The 24054-nt window shown below is 39.0% G+C and overlaps 1 protein-coding gene across 7 annotated transcripts in view; it reads right to left on the bottom strand.

Moving 5' to 3' along the window:
* Positions 1-3013: 3013 nt before the first annotated feature.
* The window catches only part of DPP8 (dipeptidyl peptidase 8), a 55684-nt gene continuing 34643 nt past the window's right edge, over positions 3014-24054 (bottom strand). For 5 of the 7 annotated variants that reach the window (XM_043919889.1, XM_043919890.1, XM_043919888.1 and 2 more), the window contains exons 14-22: positions 21599-21751; positions 21217-21352; positions 19909-20054; positions 13033-13179; positions 11663-11815; positions 10313-10455; positions 9491-9602; positions 9180-9251; positions 3014-7147 (exon numbers count right to left, since the gene is read on the bottom strand). In XM_043919889.1, coding sequence (XP_043775824.1) covers positions 7025-7147; positions 9180-9251; positions 9491-9602; positions 10313-10455; positions 11663-11815; positions 13033-13179; positions 19909-20054; positions 21217-21352; positions 21599-21751 — 1185 coding nt within the window. In that variant the 3' untranslated portion in view covers positions 3014-7024. The remainder of the gene's footprint in view (positions 7148-9179; positions 9252-9490; positions 9603-10312; positions 10456-11662; positions 11816-13032; positions 13180-19908; positions 20055-21216; positions 21353-21598; positions 21752-24054) is intronic. The other 2 variants (XM_043919893.1, XM_043919894.1) reach the window with 1 other exon arrangement.

Here is a 24054-nt window from a genome sequence, read left to right as displayed (position 1 = left end):
AAATATCCCCATCTATAGGCTAGGTGTGCCTGAGTGGATACATGGATATAAAATTCAAAAGAGAAGGAAATGAAAATATTTTAAAAATAAAAATCTGAACCCTTTCCTTGAGGTGTATTGCAATATGGTTACCAACATACTTAGCACCTTGTAATAATCAAGTTACTGATAAGTCCTGGAACAGCCCCTGAAATCAAAGAACAAGAGCTCCTAGTTGTTCATCAGTCACAAGTTGGCAGCAGAAGAAAAACTGACAGCAACTGGACAGGAGCTCAAGTACATGAAACCCACATGTTCTGAACAATTACACACTCACTTCAAATAGCTAATAGTCTATACGGTTTTACAAAAGCAAAGAACTCAGAGCCTGGAATATGGATAGTTGCCCTCTGAGTGATGGGCAGTCCTAAAGCATCCTTAATGCTTTTTTTTTTATCAACACTTGACTCCATATGAGGGGACCAGTGAAACGTCAGATCTCTTCTCACAGATGACCTTGGGTGTAGAAACTTCAGATGCCACTTGTTATTTTGTTGTTTTAGTTGCTAAGCCATGTCCGACTCTTTGCGACCCCATGGACTGTAGCCCGCCAGGCCCCTCTGTCCATGGGATTTCCCAGGCAAGAACACTGGAGTGGGCTGCCATTTCCATCTCCAGGTGGAATTCTTTATCTTTACTTTCTCCTCCAACCCAGCATGACATTACAGGTCCTAGACTGAGGCAGAAGCAGAGACAGGAATGAGGACGGACAGCGGAGACAACGACAAACAATTACCTGGCCGGCAACACACCATTAAGTACCCAAGTGCATTAAGTAGAGAGGGTGGCATTCACATGCCTGCTGAGGGATAGCACTGCGGCCATACATGTGCCCAGAAACCGAGCCAATGTGCAGAGTCCATCTCACAGAAGAGCACCGTGGTTTCCAGAACCTTCTGGCCAGACGACCTTCCTGCAAATAACTGTCACTTGTGAGAAGAAAGCTAAAAGTGATAGTGTTAGTCACTCAGTCACATCAAACTCTTTGCGACCCCAGGGACTGTAGCCCGCCAGGCTCCTCTGTCTGTGGGATTCTCCAGGCAGGAATACTGGAGTGGGTTGCCACTTCCTTTTCTAGGGGATCTTTCCAACCCAGGGATCGAACTGCATTGTAGGCAGGTTCTTTACCATCTGAGCCACCAGGGAAGTCTGAGAAGAACGCTAAACTATGCCCTTCTGCAGAGCGCTTTTCCAGGGAAGAAGTGCAGGTGGGGGCGTGGCAGGGAGTGGATTCCTGAAACTGGCTAAGGACAACTGTCCTGTTCCCAAACTTCTATTTCAAGAACTCAAGTAGGGAGCCAGTTTAGAAGGTGTATCTTTCAGTAAGGAGCACACAAACTCTGAAATCTCATTCCCCGTGTCAGAGTTGACCCCATGTAATCCATTTCAGTGAGAGCTCACCCCCATCCAGGGTGGCATGGCCAGGGCACCATATCTGTGGACAGAACTAGGCTGATTATTTAAATCCTGCTAATTCCCCAAACTGCTCCAAGCCCCAAATAAAATTATGGTTATGAGATCCTTATACTGCAGTTGTTTAAACTCTGCTCCCCTCCAAAGCACCAAGGGATCAATCCTTATTTCTCATAACCACTGCATGGGTGAGGTCAGGCCAGAGGGCCATCATACGCTTGCCCTGACAGGACCCTGGAGCCCAAGAGCCTCTGGCAAGTCCGCACCGCCAGCCATCTTTGTGGGATGACTATGGCCAGGCTGAAAACTGATTTTTGATTAGCAATAATCCTGGCTAAATTAAAGAGATCCCAGTCTATAAGTTTCTCACCTGGAGTGCCATAAATTCTATGTATGCTGAGGCATTAAATCTTTTTAGTTTGGGTGGGTCTGGCTGATCATTTCTGGCTAAAAGTAACCTCAACAGGTTAACCCAGTGTACCTTAATTTATCCAAGTCATTTATATATCTTTTTTTCTTTTTTTTTTAATACATCATGAGGTAAAAAGGATAGGTCTATGGCAGTATGATGTTTAATCTTTTATTTCTAAATTTTTATATATAAAAGTTTAAAGACCCTAATATAGAACATAGCATTAAAACAAAACAAAACACATTATCCCTTTGAGAATCTGATGCCAAAGCCCTGTTCCCCAGAATGCACCTCCACTCATTCATGCAGTATTTTGCATACAACTTCAAGAGAGCTATAGAATCCAAACTGAAGGTCTGTTCTGGAAGAATTATGAGACAAATCCAAATTTACTATTTTTAGAAGGGTTCATCTGCTGCTTTCCTCCACCCTTTCTCTAGTTCAGCCTCTAAAGACCAGAGAATTGCCAAAGAAATCTCTGAGGAAAGTACTACACTGAACTCCCTTGTAACTTCCTAGGGAGCATGCAGAAACCACTGTCAACTCCAAGAGGTATTCCAGAGAAACTGCCAGCTGCTCAGGGAGGAGATGCTACTCACTGGCTCCAAGCATCGCCCACCCTTGCAGTACCAGCTCTGGGTGTTGGGAACCACTTACACATACAAAGCACACCTCCTTCTGTGTGTGGATGCATCTTTTAAAGTGAAAGTTGCTCAGTCCATAGAATTCTCCAGGCCAGAATACTGAAGTGGGTAGCTTCTCCCTTCTCCAGGGGATCTTCCCAACCCAGGAATCGAACCCAGGTCTCCTGCACTGTAGGCGGATTCTTTACCAGCTGAGCCACAAGGGAAGCCCAAGAATACTGGAGTGGGTAGCCTATCCCTTCTCCAGGGGATCTTCCTGACCCAGGAATTGAACCAGGGTCTCCTGCATTGCAGGCAGATTACCAACTGAACTATCAAGGAAGCCTGGATGTATCTTTGGTTAGTATCTATACTAGAAACCGACATGTAATCAATCACCTTGCAGTCTCCATTCTCCACTGCAAGCACATGATCTTGTTTGTGTGTTTTAACCAGTCACGGTTGCCACTAGTCAAGGCAAGCATGTACAAATGTGGAATGGGCAAAAAAGGGACATTTACATCAATTAATTTTAGCAGCATCTTTATTGCAACAAAGAACCTGTAATAAAATGCAACAAAACTAATGTTTCACTTTACATGATTAAAAGCCATGTAGCTGAAAATGAGAAAACCCATAAACTTACTGGAGTGAGACATGCAGTTCTTTTTATACAAGTCAATGCTTAAAACAGCAGGCACTTTATGTTCTAAAATTAAAGACCTAAACTCCAATTGTGCTGAATACAACATAAATTTGTATTTGGGTTATTTAAAAACAAACATACAAACACTACTTCTCTCTCTCTGTGAGGGACTTCTTAAATGATTACCTAGAACTGTCTTTTGACAAAGTAAGAAAAAACTGGAGCCAGCACCTTGCACTAACATGCCTCCACATTTTAGGCTGCAAGATGGATAGGCGAGGTTGCGCTGTGGGAAGGTGAAAGTCAGAAAAGTCTCCTATGTCTGCTGGGAACGGACACTCAGCTTCCGTATCTTAGTTTAGATATGGCCATGTTGCTTTGCTTACTTTAAATGGCTCTAATTTGGGTTCCTAGGCTTAAACAAGCACTTTATATCCCAAGCCCCAAGCCTCCCACTACACCGAGGAAGACACGTTGAGTGTAACAATTTTAATTAACTTCAGAATGTCGTATACTAATTAGAAGTACTGCTTCATTAATAAGCATGCTTAGCATTTACTTCAGAATGGAAGAATTAACCATTTTATGTTATCTTTAAAATGTTTCATAGGAATATATTAATAAATACTTCTTTAAAAATTTGCCTTTTCTACATATCATTTAACTACCATGAGTTGGAATATCTGGATGGAGCACTAACTAAGGGGCTGTGTGGCCATGGGCGTATTTTCTCCTCTCTATATGGAGGTTCCTCCTCTAAAAAATGAGAACATCAGATTATATCAAAGATATAATAGCTTGAAAGTTCTGTAATTCTATAATGAGAGATCTCATAGGAATCATTCCACCTAAAGAGAGAACAATGTTACAGAGAGGTGGGATACACTTTTCTTTAAGAAATAAAACAAGTAAAAGTAAGCATCAGTATCTATTACCTCATTCTTTTGAAAAATCATGCATGCATTGTGACTTCTTCCTCTTATGTATGAGGCACTGGAAACAAGCCAGGAATAGCAAGAGGGAAAAACCTTCATTCCAAAATTAATCTCCAGACCAAGGGGAGATACAGTTAATGATACCTTCTGCTTCTTTCAGAGTGAAAAAATGGCCAATAATTATTGTATGAGGAGCTATCTTGACTATTGTTTTAGGTTCTTGAAAATCAGTCCAGTGTAAAAATCACCTATTATTTTCTTAATCCAACTCAGTCCTACTTCTTAAAATAGCCCCACAAATGACTTGCTTTAGAGTCACCTGGAACGCTTGTTAGAAATACAGATTCCTGGTCTTCACTTAATCAACCAAATCCAAATTTCTAAGAGTGAGGTTCAAGAGTCTCACTGCTCAACACACAAGCAACCATACCTACCTGATGGTTGTTCAAGTGCACTCAATGATCAAACCTGCAAAACTCCCCCTTGGTGTTTAACCTAGCGTTTTTGGTTCTCACTAAAATTGCTGCTATACTCTTGACTTTTAGTTTGTTGCCCGTACACAGGGTACAAATAGTTTTAGTGAAGTTTCTACAGATTGCCTGAATTGACTATGTTTTTCACATTGATTTTAAAAATCAAATTCAGTCAAGTTGTCTTTCTGCATGCAAATTCAGTCAGGTATTTCCCCCCTCTATAGAAGGAGAATGGCCTTTGACTGACTGACAGGGAATGATAACAGAAACATTCCTTGTGATGAGAGGAAAGCAGATGGCAAGATGCAAAAGGAAAATACCTGTGAATCTGAGAGTCCATGAGGTTCCTTTAAGGTTTGTTTTGGTAAAATACGAGATGTCATTTTGAAAACATAGCTATACTGGGTAAGAGGTTTCAAATGAACAGCTGTCTAAAAGCTACTATATACCATTTCTACTTTGCATGTTATATAAGGATATATCCTCGGAGGCCAACTAGGTCCACAAACAAAAATCATCTTCAGTAATCAGATACAAACTTTAGTCATGGGGGAAAATACTTTTTTGGGGAAGAATATTACCCAAATCAATTTAATTTAACATTGAAAAGAATATAAACATATCTCAGCATGGGAAAATATCATAAACAAGAAAATCAATACATATACAGTCATAGGGAAAAGTGTGGTATCTATAATACAGTATAAATACAAAAACAGCAAAACCCAATCCCCCTCCACGGACAGAACCACCAGGTCACCCTGCCATCTCTGGACCTCTCCCACCTCCCACGTGGCCCTCAAAGATGAAGTCCACATCTCAAGCACAGCTATCCTTACTAATGGAGGCTGTGCTCTCTAGGATAGGAATCTATTCACTCTGTAATGGTGAGAGAGAGTAAAATTTTTTTCTTTTGGAACACTGTTTAGAAGTACTGATAACGACTTTCCAAACATTGAGGCTTGTGCTAAAAAGGGTCAAACTCTTGGGTGCCTTCTCTGACACTAGCTCCAATGTGACCCAGCTAGCACCTATGATTCTAGGGTGACAGATCCCAATCAGCACCAATCAGCGCCATGAGCTCCCGTAATAGTCAAGCGTGAGGGCTCAATCAGGAAAATGTCATGACCATTCAAGAAATCGCTTATCAGCTTTGAACACTGAAAAAGAGAGTCATGGCTGGCTGGGGATCAGTTTATAGTAAAGAGGTTGTCTGGAAACCTCTGTATTTTAAGATCACAATATTTAAATGATGCTCAAATAATTTATAAAGGTTAGAGAAAGTTTCAATTTGTAAGGCTTCCAAAATTAAGAAGAAAATAACAAAAAATTAGAATTAGAAATGTAAAAGTAACTGTAAGCAGCTTTTCTTCCCCTGAATAATGTTAGTCTGTAACTGTTGGCAAGAGAGTGATTTCTCAATTCTGGTTTCCTTAGCTAATATTCTAGGAGTTTAAATTTCAATTCTTAAACTTTTTCATGAGTATTTTTGGTCAGATTATGCTTCTGCTTAGTTCTTAAGTAGTCCCTTGCCTTCTACTCTCCTTGCCATTCTCCACACCCTGGTCTCCCCGACTCCACCAAAATTCCCTTCCATTGCCCTAAAACTCTGGAACATTTCAACGTGGAAATACCCAATGGAAAATGGCACCACTAAATTTTCTGAAGAATACGAGTGAATGTGTATTTTTTTTTTCCCAAAGGGAAAGGAACTGCCTGCAAACATTTAAGCTCTAATTATCTGATTAAAATTTTCCTGCCTGTAATTATCAATATTATAATCATGCTACATATACAGTTACTTGCCTTTATGTGAAAAGAAAAACCCACTGGTTCATATCATCAAAGAGAACCATTTATACTAGATACAATTTAAATTGGCTAAAAACTGGTCAGAGTTTGAATGAAACAAAGTAAGTGTCTTTAGGAGGCCACTAACTTAACCTTGAACAATCATTAATGATTGGTTAAGTCATAGGTTTAATAGTGATTAGTTTATAACATGCTGGATACACCCCAAGCAATGAAGCAGAAGCTATTCAATTACATTTAAGTGCTATCAAATCTGTAACTAGTCAGAGATTCTGGAATTGAACCAAGCCAATGACTAATATCATCATATTTTAACAAACTCAGAAGTATACTGTAAAAATACACTAAGTCCATGAGGTTTCATAATGTTATTAAAAATGAAAATAAGGTAGCATGAATACATGGTGCTAATGTCTTATTTCTTTCAGTGATTCTCAAGGTATTGCTGGGTCCCGTAGAAACATGTGTCATTTAATTGTGTGTGTGTATGGTTAAGGTATTAGATTACTACCCACAAGCTGTAAACACCTGCATGGCACCAGATATACTTTCAGAAGTAGATGTTATGTGGCAAGTACCAAAATGTGATGATCAATTCTCTATTGATTAAATTTAAACTTCCTCATTTGGTTAAACAGCCAGTGTATACCAGAGTTCTACACAGGTCAAAATTATATCACTTTCAGAGCAGCAATACGTGATCCAAGGTTTTCTTGAAGGTAGTGCAAAAGATGCAGTTCATAATGTTCTCCAGATTCAGGAACCCTTATGCTGTGTCTCTCCTGAGGATAGATCTTAAAAAACAACAAAATCAAAATACAAAAAATAAGAACTTAGTATCTCCTTCCAAAGCTTTCCAGAGATTTTCAACAGGATTAGTAACACGGAGTAGAGCTTCTCCAAGATACTGCATACACACCTCCAATGTAAAGAGCCCTCTCCTTTAATTTTTTTAATATTATTAAAAAAAACTTTTTTGGCCACACCCCACAATGCACAGGCTCTTAGTTCCTGTGCGAGGTAGGAACCCACGCCCCCTGCACTGGAAGTGGGCATCTCAACCACTGACTGAACCGCCGGAAGTCCCTCTTCTTTTTGTAATTCCCTGTGTACTACTAAGCTTACAGAAGGGATCAATGCTTCTCCAAGTGTGGTTTGCAGACTCCTGGAGTCTTCAGAAACCCTTTCAAGGGATACACAGGGTCAAAACTACTTTCAGAACAAAACTAAGACATTAAAGAATAAGGCTTTATTCACTGTGTTGGCATCTGCACTGATAATGAAAGGCAATGGTGGATAAACTGCTGGTGCCTCAGCATGAATCAAATCAGTGACATACACTTTAGTAAATGAGGAAAAATGCCAGCTTCATTTAAGTAGAAGTAAAATTTAGAATTTTATTAAATTGCAACCCTTGATCAGAGGTCTTTTTATATTATGTGGTGATAAAATGGGCAGAATGCATAATGCACTTCTGCTACAGGATGTCTGAAGGAAAAGACTTGTACAACTGAGTTTTCTTTCTTTTATCTGTGCCTTGAGGCATGCAAGCTCTTAAGTCCCCAACCGGGGATCGAACCCACGCCCCCTGCACTGGAAGTGTGGCGTCTTAACCACTGGATTGCCAGGGTTTTTAAAACTGAGCTTATAAATGGAACTCTGTTTTCTCACTTGAAAAAAAGACATCTATGGTGATTCAGACTTGACTACTTGGCAAACATCTTCTCAAAAATAATGTGAGCTGGCTACTTCAAAGTCAACATTGACAGTATCTGTTGCTAGTGATAAATTTCAAGATTTTAAGTGAAAATTAGAATTTTGGAAAACTTGCATCTACCACTACTATTTCATGAGTTTCCCAATACCTGGAAGACTTACTATTGGGATCAGTGGTAGTATTAATGTATGTGATTTTAAAAATATTGTATGATGAAATAAGTCAACACTTAGAAGTGAACCAGTGTTTTCCAGATGACCAATGCATGGATAAAAGATGCATCTGAAATACAAGATCCATCCAGCAGACTATAACAGAGCATGAAAAGTTTACAGATATGGCTTCGGATTCCACACTATAACTAACCTTCAACAAACTACCATTTGTCCAGTTTTAGTGTAGCAACAAAGAATAGCCATTATGATCTGAAAAAGCTAAAATATTACTTCCATTTCTTAGCTAGGTATTTTGTGAGGCCAAAATTTCTTCATCTACTTTAGCCAAAACAACATTTCACAACAGACTATACATGGAAGTAGATATGAGCATTGAGGTGTATTTCTTATTAAGCTAGATATTAAAGGGATTTACAAATATGTAAGACAATACTTTCTCAGTAAACTTTAAATTGTTTTTCACCCATAAAAAAAATGTGATCTGTGCTAACATGTAATAATAGTTTATCATTGTTAACTAAATAAATATTTTAAGATTTTCTTAGTCAATATAGCAGCAATACTCATAGACATAACTCATGTAAACAAAAACTTTTTGGTATATAAAAGGGTCCTGAGACCCTTGAAAACTGATGTTATAGCTAAATATCTCATAGTTTACCTACATAAATGTCAACTGAAACATAAAAGAAGGAAAAGTAATTATTTTTCATTTCTTATGAGCATATAATCCATGTAAGGAGAAGAAACAAGGAAGAAAAGGAAGAACAGTTTCTCTTAAAAGCTTTTTTTTTTTTTAATAATGGAGCAATGGAGGTGGGTAACTTTTGGTTTCTGAGCCAGTGTCAATATAAAATAGAAGAAAATTAAAAGACCATATACCCAGGTCCTAAAAATTCTTTACAACAATGAAATCAAGTAGCATTTCCTCACCCTTCCAAGGGGAAGAAGAAAAGCAAAGGAGGATAGTGAATGGACTCCTGTCATCTTGTCCACGATTACAAACTGAAAGCAGATACAGATACACAAGTCATGTAATCGGACAGGCCAATCTTCATCCTGACTTCAACAGAATCTTAACTTTTATCCAGCTAGAGGCACTGCTAACTATGCCTATTATTTTAGTTCTCTTAAGCAGAGAGTGGCCACAGCTGAAAATTCAACTTCATTCCATCGTTTATTATATTCCAAAGTAACTAATCATGAATGATGACTATTTTAATCAGAAAATTAAAAGAACTCACCTGTAAATCATATGGCTTTCCAGCCCTCACTAAAAAACTCAGTAATATACTGGTGTGTGCAAAATGAACATTCTCATCCAAGAACCCATGTAAGAGTAGTAAACGATTTGGTCTGGAGAAATGGAAATATCAGAGGATGAGGTAAAATAGAGTATTTGGGAAAACTACTAAACTTGTTAAAACTAACCATAACCTACTACAATAACTTCCTTATACTGTAATGTTAGAATAAGGATTCAACATTTCAACATTAAATTAGTAATATATTAACCAGATGCTACATGTAATGAAAAAAAGTAAATCATGTGTTCAATTTCCTATTAAGATATTAGCATACATCAATAATTATAGCATGTCCCTAGAAAAAGAACAATCACATGTGCTCTTTGTAAAATACATGTAAGCAGCAGCGGGATTTTCTCCACTGGGAAACAGCGGTGCTGTGCTGTGGTTAGTCGCTCAGTTGTGTCCAACTCTTTGCGACCCCATGGACTGTAGCCCGCCAGGCTCCTCTGTCCACGGACATTCTCTAGGCAAGGATACTGGAGTGGGTTGCCATGCCCTCCTCCAGGGAAACAGTGGTATACTTAATTAATAAGCTTCTTTTAGCACTTCAGCAATTGCTTCAAATATAACTTGCTAAAAAACCCAAATTATATGAACTGGCCTATAATTCAGCTTTAAGAAAACAGCCATGCCTTCCAGTAATCCATAAAATATTAGTTTTATTTTTGTCATATTTGTAGCTTTCCTTATTATTAAAGACAATCTTAAAAAATACTATTTTAAATTTATAATTTTAATTTTAAAGCTTGAACTTACTCAGAGGGGAATTTTTCTGCTTGCATGGCCACAGATCCTAAGTAATAGCCCTGTTCATTCTGGTCAGGGTGACCCATATAACGTTCCGTGTAGCCTGTATCATAGAAGATCCACAGAGTGACTGGGGCCCCAGCAATAGCAACCTACATAAGATAACAGTGACAGTCAAGTGTGGTTCAGAAAAGAATGGTTAACACTGAGAGTCTGTAACTGCAAATTTATAGGCTAAAATTATCTTTAGGCTTTAGCCTCACAATTATGGTCTCAGGCAACTCAGAAAATCAAAGGGGAATGCCAAGGTCAAGAACTTGATACTTAATGAGTCAGCTAGCTTCATGTTCCAGAGGTGCCACACACTAAATCCTTAACCTGGGCCGGATGAAACATAAACATGAGAGTCTCCACTAGAAGAGGAGGTGAACTAGAACATAGGAACGCCTCAGTATAAGCTGGGGAAAAAATACGGGGCAAGTGTCGGCTTTGCATAGGGAGAGCAGTCATTTTCTTCTTTTTTGTTTTTTTAGCTTCTGTTGGCAGTACAGAATTTAAAACAATGAATGAAATATATTTACGTACTAAACACTTGTCTCATTTTAAGGCTCCCAAACAGTTTTATATTTAAATATTGTAATTACTTTCTTGACAAGTAATTACTTTCTTGCAAGCCTGGGGAAATTATGGCAGTATTCAGAGTTCGTTCTGTGGTTATTATAAACAAAGATTATCTGAATATACAAAAACCCTATCACTTTTATTTCTAAAAATAAATAATTTCCACTGTAAAAATCATGTTAATGAAATAAGAAAAACACTACTCATTATTTCCATTTTCTTAACAGTTTTTAGCATCTTTTTTCTAACATATTTTTCTAAGACATTGTTTATAAAGTTGTAATCACTGCTTATATATTTAGTAGTTTATTCATCTGGTACAGATTTACTTAGGACCTACTATGCACCAAGCATTGTGCTTGGCTCTGAGGATACAGTATAGGGCAGATAGATCCCTGCCCTCAGAGGTTGTAGCCCAATAATTAAACAAATAAGCACAACCCAATACGAATGTGGGTTTTACTAATCATGACTATCTCCCGTAATATCTGGCATACGTCTGTTAATAGCTAATAACTGATCAAGCTGACAAGTATTTTATACAGATATATACAGATGAAGAAATATAAATATATATCCCACAAGTTGACAAGCCTATTATTTCTCATGGCTGTTAAACACACAAACCCTAACATTTCATAATACTGTCAACTTCAGAAAATTGGTTCTTTTCTTGTATCTCAATTTATAGAAAATTCTACCCTTATTGCAAAAGAAATACCATAGGAAATCACATACCCTGAAGATATCTGACCTCTGCATTAACGCCATTAGGGACAGGTATCCTCCATAGGACCAGCCATGGATGCCCACACGATCTAAGTCAATGAAATCATATTGAGAGGCAAGATACTGGAGTCCTTCCACTTGATCGTCAATTTCTATTTGACCCTGTCAAAAAAGGGAGAACATTTCACTGATTCTGATAAAATAAAAATCTCATTATAAGAGTGTTTTGAAAGCTGACAGAAGTTCTTACTAAAAACACCTGTGGTTTTTTATTTTTTACAAAAGAACTTATTATTGATTGAGATTCTGTGGCTTGGAAAAAAATTTTTTAACTCTATTTAGAGATAGGAGTCTACAGCTTCTGTTGCTAGCCTGTCCTAGAGTTTAGTTACCCCTTAGTCACAAAGTTCTTTCCTACTGCAACCCAAAATGTCCTTTGTCATATGGGTATTTCCCATTTCCATTTGTTCTGTTGTCTGCTAAGAGGTCAGCATCTTCCTTGTAACAAGCCTTCCTATACCCAAAGATGAAAAATTAGCCCCCTTAGGTGGATGACTAATTTTACTTCTCTTTAAATTGAATGCAATAAAGTGGAAGGAATCACTCTTAAGGTCTTGTCCTCCTCTTTCCCCATTATATACCTCTAGGAATTGAACATAAAATTTCTTTAAAGTCCTATATAGTCCTAATTCCTATCACCACCACCCTATCTGTATTACTAGGCCTGCCAGTGCACACAATCTCACTTCACTGAGCCAAAAACAAAAATAAAAACAAAAACTTACATGAGAATACAACATAAGGTCAAAGAACTGGCTGTGGGAGAAAATCCCCATGTCTTACTCAGCATGTCCAATACACTGGCAAACACAGTAACTGCCTTACTGTGCAAAAGGAACATCGGATTCTCATCATTTCCCAAAGCAGCAGAAAGGACATTGGGCATCTCTAAAAGGTAGCATTTAAAGCTTCCTGTAGAGAGAAAGAGGCTTGTCACAAGGAAGGCACTAACCAGTTGGTTTCTCTCTTCACAGAGGACAGAACAAATCTCAATTATTCCTCTTAATAGTGTACAGGATGCTGAAAACTAAATGTGATGCCTTCTGGCTAAACTGGACATAAAAAATAGAAAGAGAGGGGGTTTCTATGTAAAAGTGGCTCTATCTCAGCTCCACAAAGCTACACATAGGTAGGCTGGAATCGCCTAGTGAGCATCGGGTGGCACCTTCCCTCCCACCCCCAGACACAGGCTCACACATGTGCAGGTGCACACTAACGCACAGCCCCTTCCCCCGTTTCTGTCTCTGGGGTTTCACATCAAACAAAGCACCAAAAAATGCAAACGTCTGTAAAAGAGAAACGCTGGTATGCTCACACACCATTTTATACTTAAAGGCGCCTTCAAATTTAAGCCCTCGGTGACAGGACCCCCTGTTGTCTATCACCACAACCACATAGCCCAGAGAGGCCAGGGTGTTCAGTCGGAAGTACTTCACTCCTTTAAACCGATTATTCACCAACTGCACCTGAGGAAGAAGAACAACTTCAGTGAAATGTATTCTATGGTAGCACACAAAAGCAAATTAGAGAGGCAGGATGCTGCTAAAAACAGAAAGCTTACATTTTAAGTATTATTTTGCCTATAAAATGAAATTATTTTCTTGTGGCAAGAACACATAAAATGGACCCTCCTAAAAATTTAAGTGTGCAATACTGTTTTGTTAATCATACAGGACAATTTTGCACAGCAGATCTCTAGAACTTATTCATCTTGCATAATGCAGATTTTTTTTTATGGTCACTGTTTAAACTCCCTCTTTCCCCTTCCCTGATATATTTTTAAATTAACTTAAATCTTTTCATGTTTATGCTATTTCTTTTCTTTCTTAACTTCACATGCAAAGTTCAGAGGATTAATGAACAATTACAGACTTCAAAATTATAATCTAGATATTAACTACTATAAGATAAATGATTTAGTCTATTCCATAAAAAAAGTTACTAAAATGATTACTTCTACCTTGAGAAAGAAATGCACCCTTCAAATGACAGAAGGACCATTTTTTTTTTCTCCCTAGTTGTATCTTCCGGGATTGTCTCTGACCAGTAGAGGGAAAACTTAAGTACTTTAATAAAATACTGTGACCAGTCAGCTTACTTTTTCCTGTTACACAGATCAGTGCAAAAGGTAAGATAATTCTTAAAAAACTTTAGCACCCTAGAAACTATACTTCAAAATGACTGAGAAATTAAATGCAGTTTAGTGCTTCAACAGAAGTAAACTCTCCAGTGAAAAGAAGACTTTAACTAATGGGCAAAAAACTACAGAAGCTTAAGGTTTTGGTGGACACTAAGAGCAAAGAGGAACTAAAGAGCCTCTTGATGAGGGTGAAGGAGGAGAGAATAAGAGCTGGCTTAAGATTAAATATTTAAAAAACTAAGATCATGGCATCCAGACCCATTACTGCACGGTAAACAGAAGGGGAAAAGGTGGAGGCAGTGACAGATTTCCTCTTCTTGGGCTCCAAAATCACTGCAGACGGTGACTGCAGCCATGGAACCATAAGACAGTTGCTTCTTGGCAGGAAAGCTATGACAAACCTAGACAGCGTGTTGAAAAGCAGGGACATTACTCTGCCGACAAAGGTCCGTACAGTCAAGGCTATGGTCTTCCCAGGGGTCACGTACGATTGTGAGAGCTGGACCATAAAGAAGGTAGAATGCCAAAGAACTGATGCCTTCAACTGCGGTGCTGGAGAAGACCCTTGGACAGCAAGAGATCAAACCAATCTTTTGTTTTGTTCCGTTTCTTGGTGCCAGAAGCTGGGACAAACCAGTCAATCTTAAGGAAAATCAACCCTGAATATTCACTGGAAGGACTGAAGCTGAAGCTCCAGTATTCTGGCCATTTGACGCAAACAGATGACTCACTGGAAAAGTCCCTGATGCTGGGAAAGATTGAGGGCAGAAGGAGAAGAGGGCATCAGAGGAAGAGACGGCTGGAAGGCATCACCGATACAATGAACATGAACTTGGGCAAACTCCAGGAGATGGTGAGGGACAGGGAGGCCTGGCGTGCTGCAATCCATGGGGTCGCAAAGAGTCAGACACAACTGGGGGACTAAACCGCAACAACAAAGACAGATAATAAACAAAAAATGGATTCTGGCAAAATTGAGAAAGCATTCTCTGGTGGAAACAATTGGGAAAACCAAGTTAGTCAGGAATTAAAATAAGAATTGATGCTATCTTCACTCAATAAACATCTACTGATCATTTACTGGGCTAGACTGGAGGTGGGCATGTACAAAAAAATCTTCCTTTTGAACTTCTGGATGTTTAGTTACCACTGTAACAACTGCCAAACAGGTCTTTCTGTTTCTATACTTGTCCTCCATATAGTCTATTCTCACAGTAACAGAACAATGTTTTAAAAATGTAAATCAGGTATGACTTTATATCTTGGCTCCTTCTAATGGCAGGGCATTTAGATCAGAGTAAGATCTAAACTCCTTACCACTGCCTTCGAGACCCTACATTACTTAGTCCTTGGCTCTTCTCTCTCGCCTCATCTCACACCATTTCTCCCCCTTGAGCACTGTATTCTAGTCTTCCTACCGACTATATCGAGTTGGTTCTCACCCCGGGACCTTGAGACTGGCTCTTCCCTCAGCAATTTTAACATGGCTCATCCCTTCTCATCCTCTGCAACCTCGAGAGCTTCCTTGACCTTCCGATCAGAACCCTCATTTTAGTCACTTTGTTATCTTCCTTCTCAACAATTACTCATAACACTTCCATTATATGAAGTTACATAATTTATCTTATTTTCCTCATTAATCTTCATGAGGGTGGGGCATTAGTCTGACTTGTTCACTGTGGTTATCCTCTTTGCCTAGAATACTGCTTGGTACATAATAGGTGCTCAGTGACTATTTGCTGAATGAATGAATGAAAAATAGAGAATGATGGTTTTCCTTTCTACCTTGGGAAGAGGTGTTTGGTGGGCAAAGGTGCTTGTTTTTAAAGGAAGGTAGCTGCAAAAAGAAGTAGTAAGCCTAGAAGAACACAAATACGAACATGTAAGAAAATTAACTCACTTCTTTGCCTGCTGTAAATCACCGAAGATGGCCTCAGTTGCCTGATAAGAACATTTTCCCCCAGAGCCAGTATTTCTGCCTTTGCAGCCTCAAGGCCTGCTTCTTCTTAGAAGAAGGTACTTAAACACAATGCCCTTTAGCACCAAGAATTTGAAAGTTTTCTTCAGTATCAATTCTTTAAAACCTGTATTCTGCTATTTTAACCTCTCTTATGCATTTATGTTTGCAGAACAGTGTCCGACACATAGGAAGTCTCATAAGTATTTGTTAAATAAACATTTTTAAACAACACTACTGTTATCAATAAAAAGTTTAAAGCAGTAAGTCTTAACTTCAAATAGAATTATTTGTTGCTTTCCTTGGTTTCACTTATATCCTACTGCAGGCATTGCAAATTTAATCAGGAAGTAATTCCTTTCATGTTATGAATTGAGACACTGTTCCTATTTAAAAAGACTCCCACTTTGATCTGAATACCTACCAAGGGAAGAAAAAAAAAAAAGGCTTGGATCACTTTTAGGATTTAATCAAATTTTGCAAGGTTACTGTGGGCTAGTAGAAAGATCTGGTCTTACATTAAGGAGTCTCTCATAACTAATCAAAATTATTATCAAACACAAGGATGAATGATCTCCCAATGGGTTGAAGTGCCAACCTATCACTCAAAGTCTTAAGAGTGAAATCTCCCTGCAGACTGAATACCAGATTTTCCTGTGGGCTCACCAAATTTGAATGCATCCAAACAACACGTTGAGAAACAAACAGCTCTATTTTAGTGGTATTAAGTACATTCACACTGTTGTACAACCACCACCACTACTGATTTACAGAGCCTTTTCATCATCTCAAACAGAAACTTCAAATCTTTAAACAATAATTTCCTATCCCTCCCCCAGCCCCTGACAAGTTCTATTCTACTTTCTATCTCTATGAATTTGCTTCTTCTGGGTATCTCACACCAGTGGAATAATACAATATTTATCCTTTTGTGCCTGGCTTACTTCACTTAGCATAATGTCCTCAAGGTTCATCCATGTAGCATAAGTCAGAATTTCAACCTTTTTAAAGGCTGCATAATATTCCTTTATATACCACATTTTGTTTACCCATTCGTCTATCAATGGACCCTGGGTTGCTTCCATCTTTTGGCTATTGTGAATGATGTTGCAACTGACACTGCATACCTGTAACTCAAACACGTATCTGAGTCTCTGCTTCCAATCCCTTTGGGTGTGTGGCCTGATGGGACTGCTGGGTCAGACTGTAACTCTGTGTGTAAATTTGTGAAGTGCTGCTATATTGTTTTTCGCAGCAGCTGCACCATTTTACATTCCCATCAGCAAAGTAGAGCTCCAGTTTTCCTACATCCTCACCAACATTTATTATTTTCCCTTTTATTAAAAAAAAGAGCTGTTCTAAAGGGTATGAAGTGCTATCTCATTGTGGTTTTGATTTGCATTTCCCTAATGATTAGTGACACTATCTTTCCATATGGCTTAGACTTTTTAAACTTAATTACTAATATAAGGGGGGATTCCCTGGTAAAGCGTCTGCCTACAATGTGGGAGACCCAGGTTCAATCCCTGGGTCGGGAAGATCCCCTGGAGAAGGAAATGGCAACCCACTCCAGAACTCTAGCCTGGAAAATCCCATGGACTGAGGAGTTTGGCAGGCTACAGTCCATGGGGTCATAGAGTCGGACATGACTGAGCAACTTCACTTCACTTCACTAATATAAGGAGTCCTTTAGTCTTAAAAATCTAGATAACCAGCTAGTTTTTATAGTATGTTTTTCACATATCTCATATATCATTTCTTCATTGGGAAGAAGAAACATCCTTCTTAAATAATAGAACATGTAAAGCTTTTAAGAATGTCCTGTAATTTCTCTGAATTTCTTTGTATTATACCTTTTTTTAAGTTCACAAAGATCTGGCTTCCAAGTTTTTAAGAGAAGTTTCATTTAACTCATTCATAATTGATGTGTAGATAACTACTATGTAAATGCAAATCACGTTTTGTTTGTAAAACACATTAAACAATGGCAAAGTGATTTAAGTTGATATATGATCATCATTGCTGAGATGTTATGGCTTATGTAGCTACCTTTTATGTTTTGGATAACTTGACCTAGATACACTTCCAGATCTGAATAACTGGATGTAACTATGAAATAGGGTATTTACTGAATTCTAGAGCTGTAATTGGACCTCCCTGATGGTGCAGTAGATAGGAATCCATCTGCCAATGCGGGAGTCACAGGTTCAATCCCTGGTCTGGGAAGACCCCACACGCCATGGTGCAAGTCCATGTGCCACAACTCCTCAGCCCGTGCTCCAGAGCCCAGGAGCCGCGATTCCTGGAGCTGGGGAGCCTGCGCACCTAGACCTGTGCTCTGCGGCCAGAGGAGCCATCACAGCCAGAAGCCTGCGCAACCGCAGCAAAGAGGAGCCCCTGCTGGCCAGACCTGCAGAAGGCCTGAGTGCAGCAACAGAGACCCAGCACCATCAAAAATAAATTAACCTTAAAAAAGAGAGAGAGTTATATTAGGACAAAAATAGTGTACTTCTAACTTCTTTAGGGACTCAATGTGAGGTATATAACCAAGATTAAACTTTAAAAAAAAATTACCAGTTAACCAACTAGCCTACCCAAAACACTTTACTCTGATAGTAAAATTTCCTTAATATTCACATGCTAATATTTAATGCAGAAAAAAAAGAAAATCAAGGTATAAACTTGCAGTGCTGAAGAATAGTATGTGGGGTATTAAGCTGCTTCAGTTACTGCTACTGGTGTAGCCCACCAGGTTCCTCTGTCCATGGGGTTCTCCAGGCAAGAATACTAGAGTGGGTTGCCATGTCCTCTTCAAGGGGATCTTTCCAACCCAGGGATCAAACTGCATGTCTTGGGTCTCCTGCATTGGCAGGCAGATTCTTTACCACTAATTCCACCTGGGAAGCCCTGGGTTTAAATTCCAGCTTCTCTATGTAAAAGCTGTGTGACATGTGGACTCGTGCCATTTAGCAGCTGCCTTGCTGCTGCTGCTAAGTCACTTCAGTCATTCCGACTCTGTGCAACCCCACAGATGGCAGCCCACCAGGCTCCTCTGTCCCTGGGATTCTCCAGGCAAGAATACCGGAGTGGGGTGCCATTTCCTCTCCAATGCATGCATGCATGCTAAGTCGCTTCAGTCGTGTCTGACTCTGTGAGACCCTATGACAGCAGCCCACCAGGCTCCTCTGTGCACAGGATTCTCCAGGCAAGAGTACTGGAATGGGCTGCCATCTTCTTCTCCAGCAGCTGCCTTAACTAGCTGATAAAAGTATTATAGCTTGCTTGAGAGATCTGGCCTTAGAATGAAGAGGGGGAATTCATTAGGATACCAAAGGTTTCAAAAATATCTGTTAAGACTCTTTTATAACCAAGACATTTAATTATTTAATATCATTTTCCAAACAAGTTCTCTACCTAGAATACAACATATTTACTAACCGACATGACTATTACATTCCCCGTGACAGTTATAGTCCTCACCGTGAATTAAGAAATTGACATTGAGGGAATTCCCAGGCATTCCGAGAAGGCAATGGCAACCCACTCCAGTACTCTTGCCTGGAAAATCCCATGGTCGGAGGAGCCTGGTAGGCTGCAGTCCATGGGGTCGCTAAGAGTCGGACATGACTGAGCAACTTCACTTTCACTTTTCACTTTCATGCATTGGAGAAGGAAATGGCAACCACTCCAGTGTTCTTGCCTGGAGAATCCCAGGGACGGGGAAGCCTGGTGGGCTGCCATCTATGGGATCGCACAGAGTCGGACACGACTGAAGCGACTTAGCAGCAGCCAGTGGTTAAGACTCTGCACTTTCACTGCCAAGGGCCCTGGTTCAATCCCTGGTTGGGGAACTAAGATCCCACCAGCAAAGCAGCATGGCCAAAAAAAAGAAAGTGACACTGATTTTCAAATTTGCTACCTAACAAAACCCAGCTTCCTAAACTCCTAAACTGGGTAATAAGGGCATAAGCCACAGTCAGTAATAGCAGAGGCTCAGCAATGCTCAAATCTTAAGCAACTGACCAGACATTTAAATAACAAATTATCTAAAAAGAAGAAAATAAAAACACACACACATATGTACATAAATATGCCTACCTGAGGACCACCATATATAAACAGCACAGTGGGGTATTTCTTTCCAGGTTGTAGATCATGAGGTTTGTACAGCATCCCATACAATGTAAATCCAGTAGTGCTTTCAAAAGAAAAAATTTCTGGAGGGGTATAGTCAGGAAGAGGACCTGGAGGAGGTAACACATTCTGTAAAGTTCTTATGGGGGCTTGGCAATCTGAGAGCAAGGAAAAAATACCACAAACCCACTACCCTAATAACTAACTATCTCTCCTTTAGATGATAAGCAAGAAATTAAACACAAATAGATATATTTAAGAAAGGAAATCTAATGAACATATCAAATTATCTATTTCAGAAGCAGACACAAAGTATTATCAATAATCCTTGGAGCCCAGGAGGTATTTACATGCAGAACACAAATTCTTTGCACTCAGCTTGTATAACTTATTGATGGTTAAGCCATATACCTGATGAGAAACTGAAAGCATGAATTAACTTAACTTGCTCACAGCAGGTGCTCAAAAAACATTTCTTTATGATCATTAGAGAATAAGCCTAATCAGAACCCAGAAAAAAAAATCATGATCAGTGTTTGGTTTTACAAAGCTACACAGACCTCTCCTGGGTCTATGTATACTGGATGATGTTCCAGTCGAAGCAGAGATCAGCGTATTAGCAATTCTAATTGTGGACATCAGAACATACCCATACCTTGTGGTTTTGCACTAATTTCTTAACCCTTTAGGAGTTATTTATGGGTGAAAATACCTAACAGAAAAAAGGATTTGGGTATAAAATGAGTTAGAAAATATAAAATATTAGTCCACTGTTTATATTTAAGAAATCAAGCATTTTAAATTCAGGTAATCACAGTGCTCTTCACTCCCATACAAAATGAGGATTTATCTTCTATTAAGATGGCCATTGCAAGTGCTGGTAGAAGTTTAAGAAAGCTATCAGCTGGGTATTCCTTAAAGCTGCAGCTTCCCTGCTCAAGAATATTACTAGTTCAGTCTGTATGACGTTCGAGTTCAGTTGTTTACCTGGGAAATCATCCAAACATGTGAATAAATCACTTCCTAGCTGTTATCTTGATTATTTTAATCTTATTTTCAAAAAGGCCTTCCAGTTTGCTCCTGCCTGGAGTAGGAGGTAACCAGCCTTATTTGATAATTGATAGAGTAGGAGGGATGGGATCAATCAGCAGCCGAAGGACAGGCAGTGGTGAGAGGTGGGAAGGCTCTGTTCAGGAAATGTGGACCTACGACACAGGTGTAGAGTACTAATGTACTAATCTTACTTAAGATCGGGTTCAGGAAAATGAGTACCTGCTGAATCCAAGATAGTGGCCCAGAATTCTTTTGTTTTGCAGGTTGGGTCACCGTCAGGACTTGCCAGCTTGTAAAGGGACACACAGTGTGGATTCTTCTGGTTACTATATTTACTTATAAAGAAGTCACAATGCTAGAGAAAGGAAAAACAATTATTTTTTCCCCCAGGGAAAAGTAAGAAAGGCTATCTGTTGCTAAATCTGCACTGATGCTATAGCAGGAGTGCGGTAACAGTCTGACCAGTTATGTGAATACACAGTGCTAAAGTTGAGGCTAAGGTTTTACAGGCTGTTTCACTCTTCATGTTACTAAAAAGGAGTATTACACGAGCAGAGGTTTTTATATGACAGGAAACCCTTTTCAAACAGGGACTTAATACCCGGCTGATGCAGCAAGAATGCGAATAACCACGGTCAGTCAGCCTCGTCACCTCTCCAGGATTTACATAACTGACCACATACAGGTGATGTTCTAAAGGAGAGTCTTTGGTGCCTTCAAAATATACCAGCTTTCTGACTTCGTCAACCTGGATCTGTCAAAATAACAACATAAAATTCAGTGCTAGTATGACCTTGGCAAGACCAGTCAATTTTACTCAGAATCATTTGAGTCACACTCTGACTTGTGCCTCTCTTTAAAAGTTTGTCACTAATGTTAATATGCTTGAGTTGGTTTTGTTCATGTCTTAATAGATCCTGTTTGGAAATTTAAAAGGACGCCCGAGTTACATGCTGCTGCTAATTTTCAATATGGTAAAATATGTGCATTTCTTAAAATACAAAATTATTTCATTAAAACAACTAGCCTTCACAGAGGAAAGTATCTGCATTACAGCTCAGGCCCGCCATTCCTGCGCACCGAGAGTCTGCTTTCAGCGCCCCGTCTGTGCCTCGGTGAGGCGGGAGCTCCTGCTTCTGTTAGTGCGGCAGCATCTCAGGCAGTGTTCTTTTTGCTCTTTTGGACAAATTTGCAAAAATGGTTTATCTACTGGGTCGGGGAATACCTCTACTCAATCACTCAATCAGTTTCAATACTGGCATAGTTTATAAATAAGTATGAAGGAAATCTTTAAGTCTTCATTCAGAACACAAAAAAAACCTCCAAGTACACTCACAGCTGAATTCACTTAATAGTCCTCCCAAATTACAGTGAGATTCTAAATAAATGGCTTTTATTGTTCCTTTTCAAAATCTTCTAGCAGCCTACTCAAATAATGTTTAATAAAATTCAAACTTTTATACAGAAAACAAAGTTGTATTTCTAAAAGCAAATATTTTTAGATGCCACATTTTCTTCAAGAAGCTTCTCAATCATTGCAAACATATTTTAGCATGCATGGATACAGAAATAAACAGAATTGACATTAAGTAAGGCCTATATGACACAGACAGAAAGGATACAAAGGATAAGAGATGGCAGAACAAACTTTCATGAAGCTTCACAGGTATGTGTTAATCTGTGTAAAAGGTCAGGACTGGTTCTGCTCTTGATTTAGCAGTTAGAAGTCAGGCCTTTCAAAACTAAATAAATAGTTAATTCCTTATTCCTTTTTCTTTGTTTCCTGTAACAACTTTATAGGAGGGGCTTGTAAAACAGATTGCTGGATCCCACCTCCAGACAACCTTCTCGATTCAAGCGGTCTAGGATGGGCCTAGCAGTTCTAAAGTTTCCAGGTGACATTGACCCTTTGTGGTCAAGAGCACACACTCTGAGAACCCTAAATGGCTAACAGACTTAAAAGCCTCAAAGATTTACTCAATTACTGGCATTAAAAATCTCTGGGTGAACAGGTCAGCTGCAAAAGTAGAAAATGGGAAGATAACTTTAAAAAAAAAAAAAAAAGCAAGACTAGAGGGAAAACAGAAGAGTAAGAAAGAGAGACAAATATATCAATATTTGTGACAGAAAAGGACTGATGCACATTATAGCAAGTAATAGAAAGACATTTAGGTCGCCCAAATAAGGTTCAGCTTTGTATAATTGTGGGGTTTCCCTCAGTATTATCCAACCATTACACAGCATGAAGCTTATATTAGTGTAAATATACTTAACTTTACAGAACTTAAGAATTCCACTAACATCTGACAGTAACACTTAAGGATCCCTAAACAGAAAAAAATATACTGAGTATATAACCAGAAGGCCAACTGACACTGTCAGTGGCAATGAGACTTTAAAGGTCGCCTGTTATTTTCTAAAGTTATCACCAACAAAAACAAACCTGGGGCCTGTTATCTTCATTCTTTCTCCTTAATCACCTAAGGAACTACGAGTGACTTCTATAGTAGCCAGTATACATAATTCTTCAATAAATTTCTGGATCAATTTGAGGAAATCATAGGCCTTCACTAAATCCTGGTAGCATACCTCAACTTAACTTTATGGATCACACATATAAAGGATGGAGCTCTTAGAGATCTCATGAAACTGACCATCTAACTGAAAATTGAAACAAATACAAGGTACTATGAAAGGCAAAAGAAAAAAATTAGGATTCACTGAGTTGCTATAGCAAGCCACATGCCAACAGTGAAGCAGAGGGTGGACTTCCTCCCTTTCCTTATCCCTCTATGCTCTGTATAAACGTCCAATATAATTCGCAAGTGTTATATGAAACTTTAAATGTGTGAGATGAGATAAACAGGCTAATGAAAGAGCATCACTGTCTCAGGAACTATAAACGCACCAATGCAGAAACGACACAAGTAGTCTACAAGAGACTCAGAAATCGTTTTCAAACTATATCCTCACTCACTTTTGCAAGACTTGGAAAGTATGGACCAGCCTTTTCCTTACTAAGACGCAACACTCCATCTGAAAATGGTGACCTTTAGT

The sequence above is a fragment of the Cervus elaphus genome, chromosome 12 (genome assembly GCF_910594005.1).
Source record: "Cervus elaphus chromosome 12, mCerEla1.1, whole genome shotgun sequence".
NCBI classification, from domain to species: domain Eukaryota; kingdom Metazoa; phylum Chordata; class Mammalia; order Artiodactyla; family Cervidae; genus Cervus; species Cervus elaphus.
The sequence above is the reverse complement of the archived record's forward strand: the minus strand, read 5'-3'. Positions and strand labels throughout refer to the sequence as shown.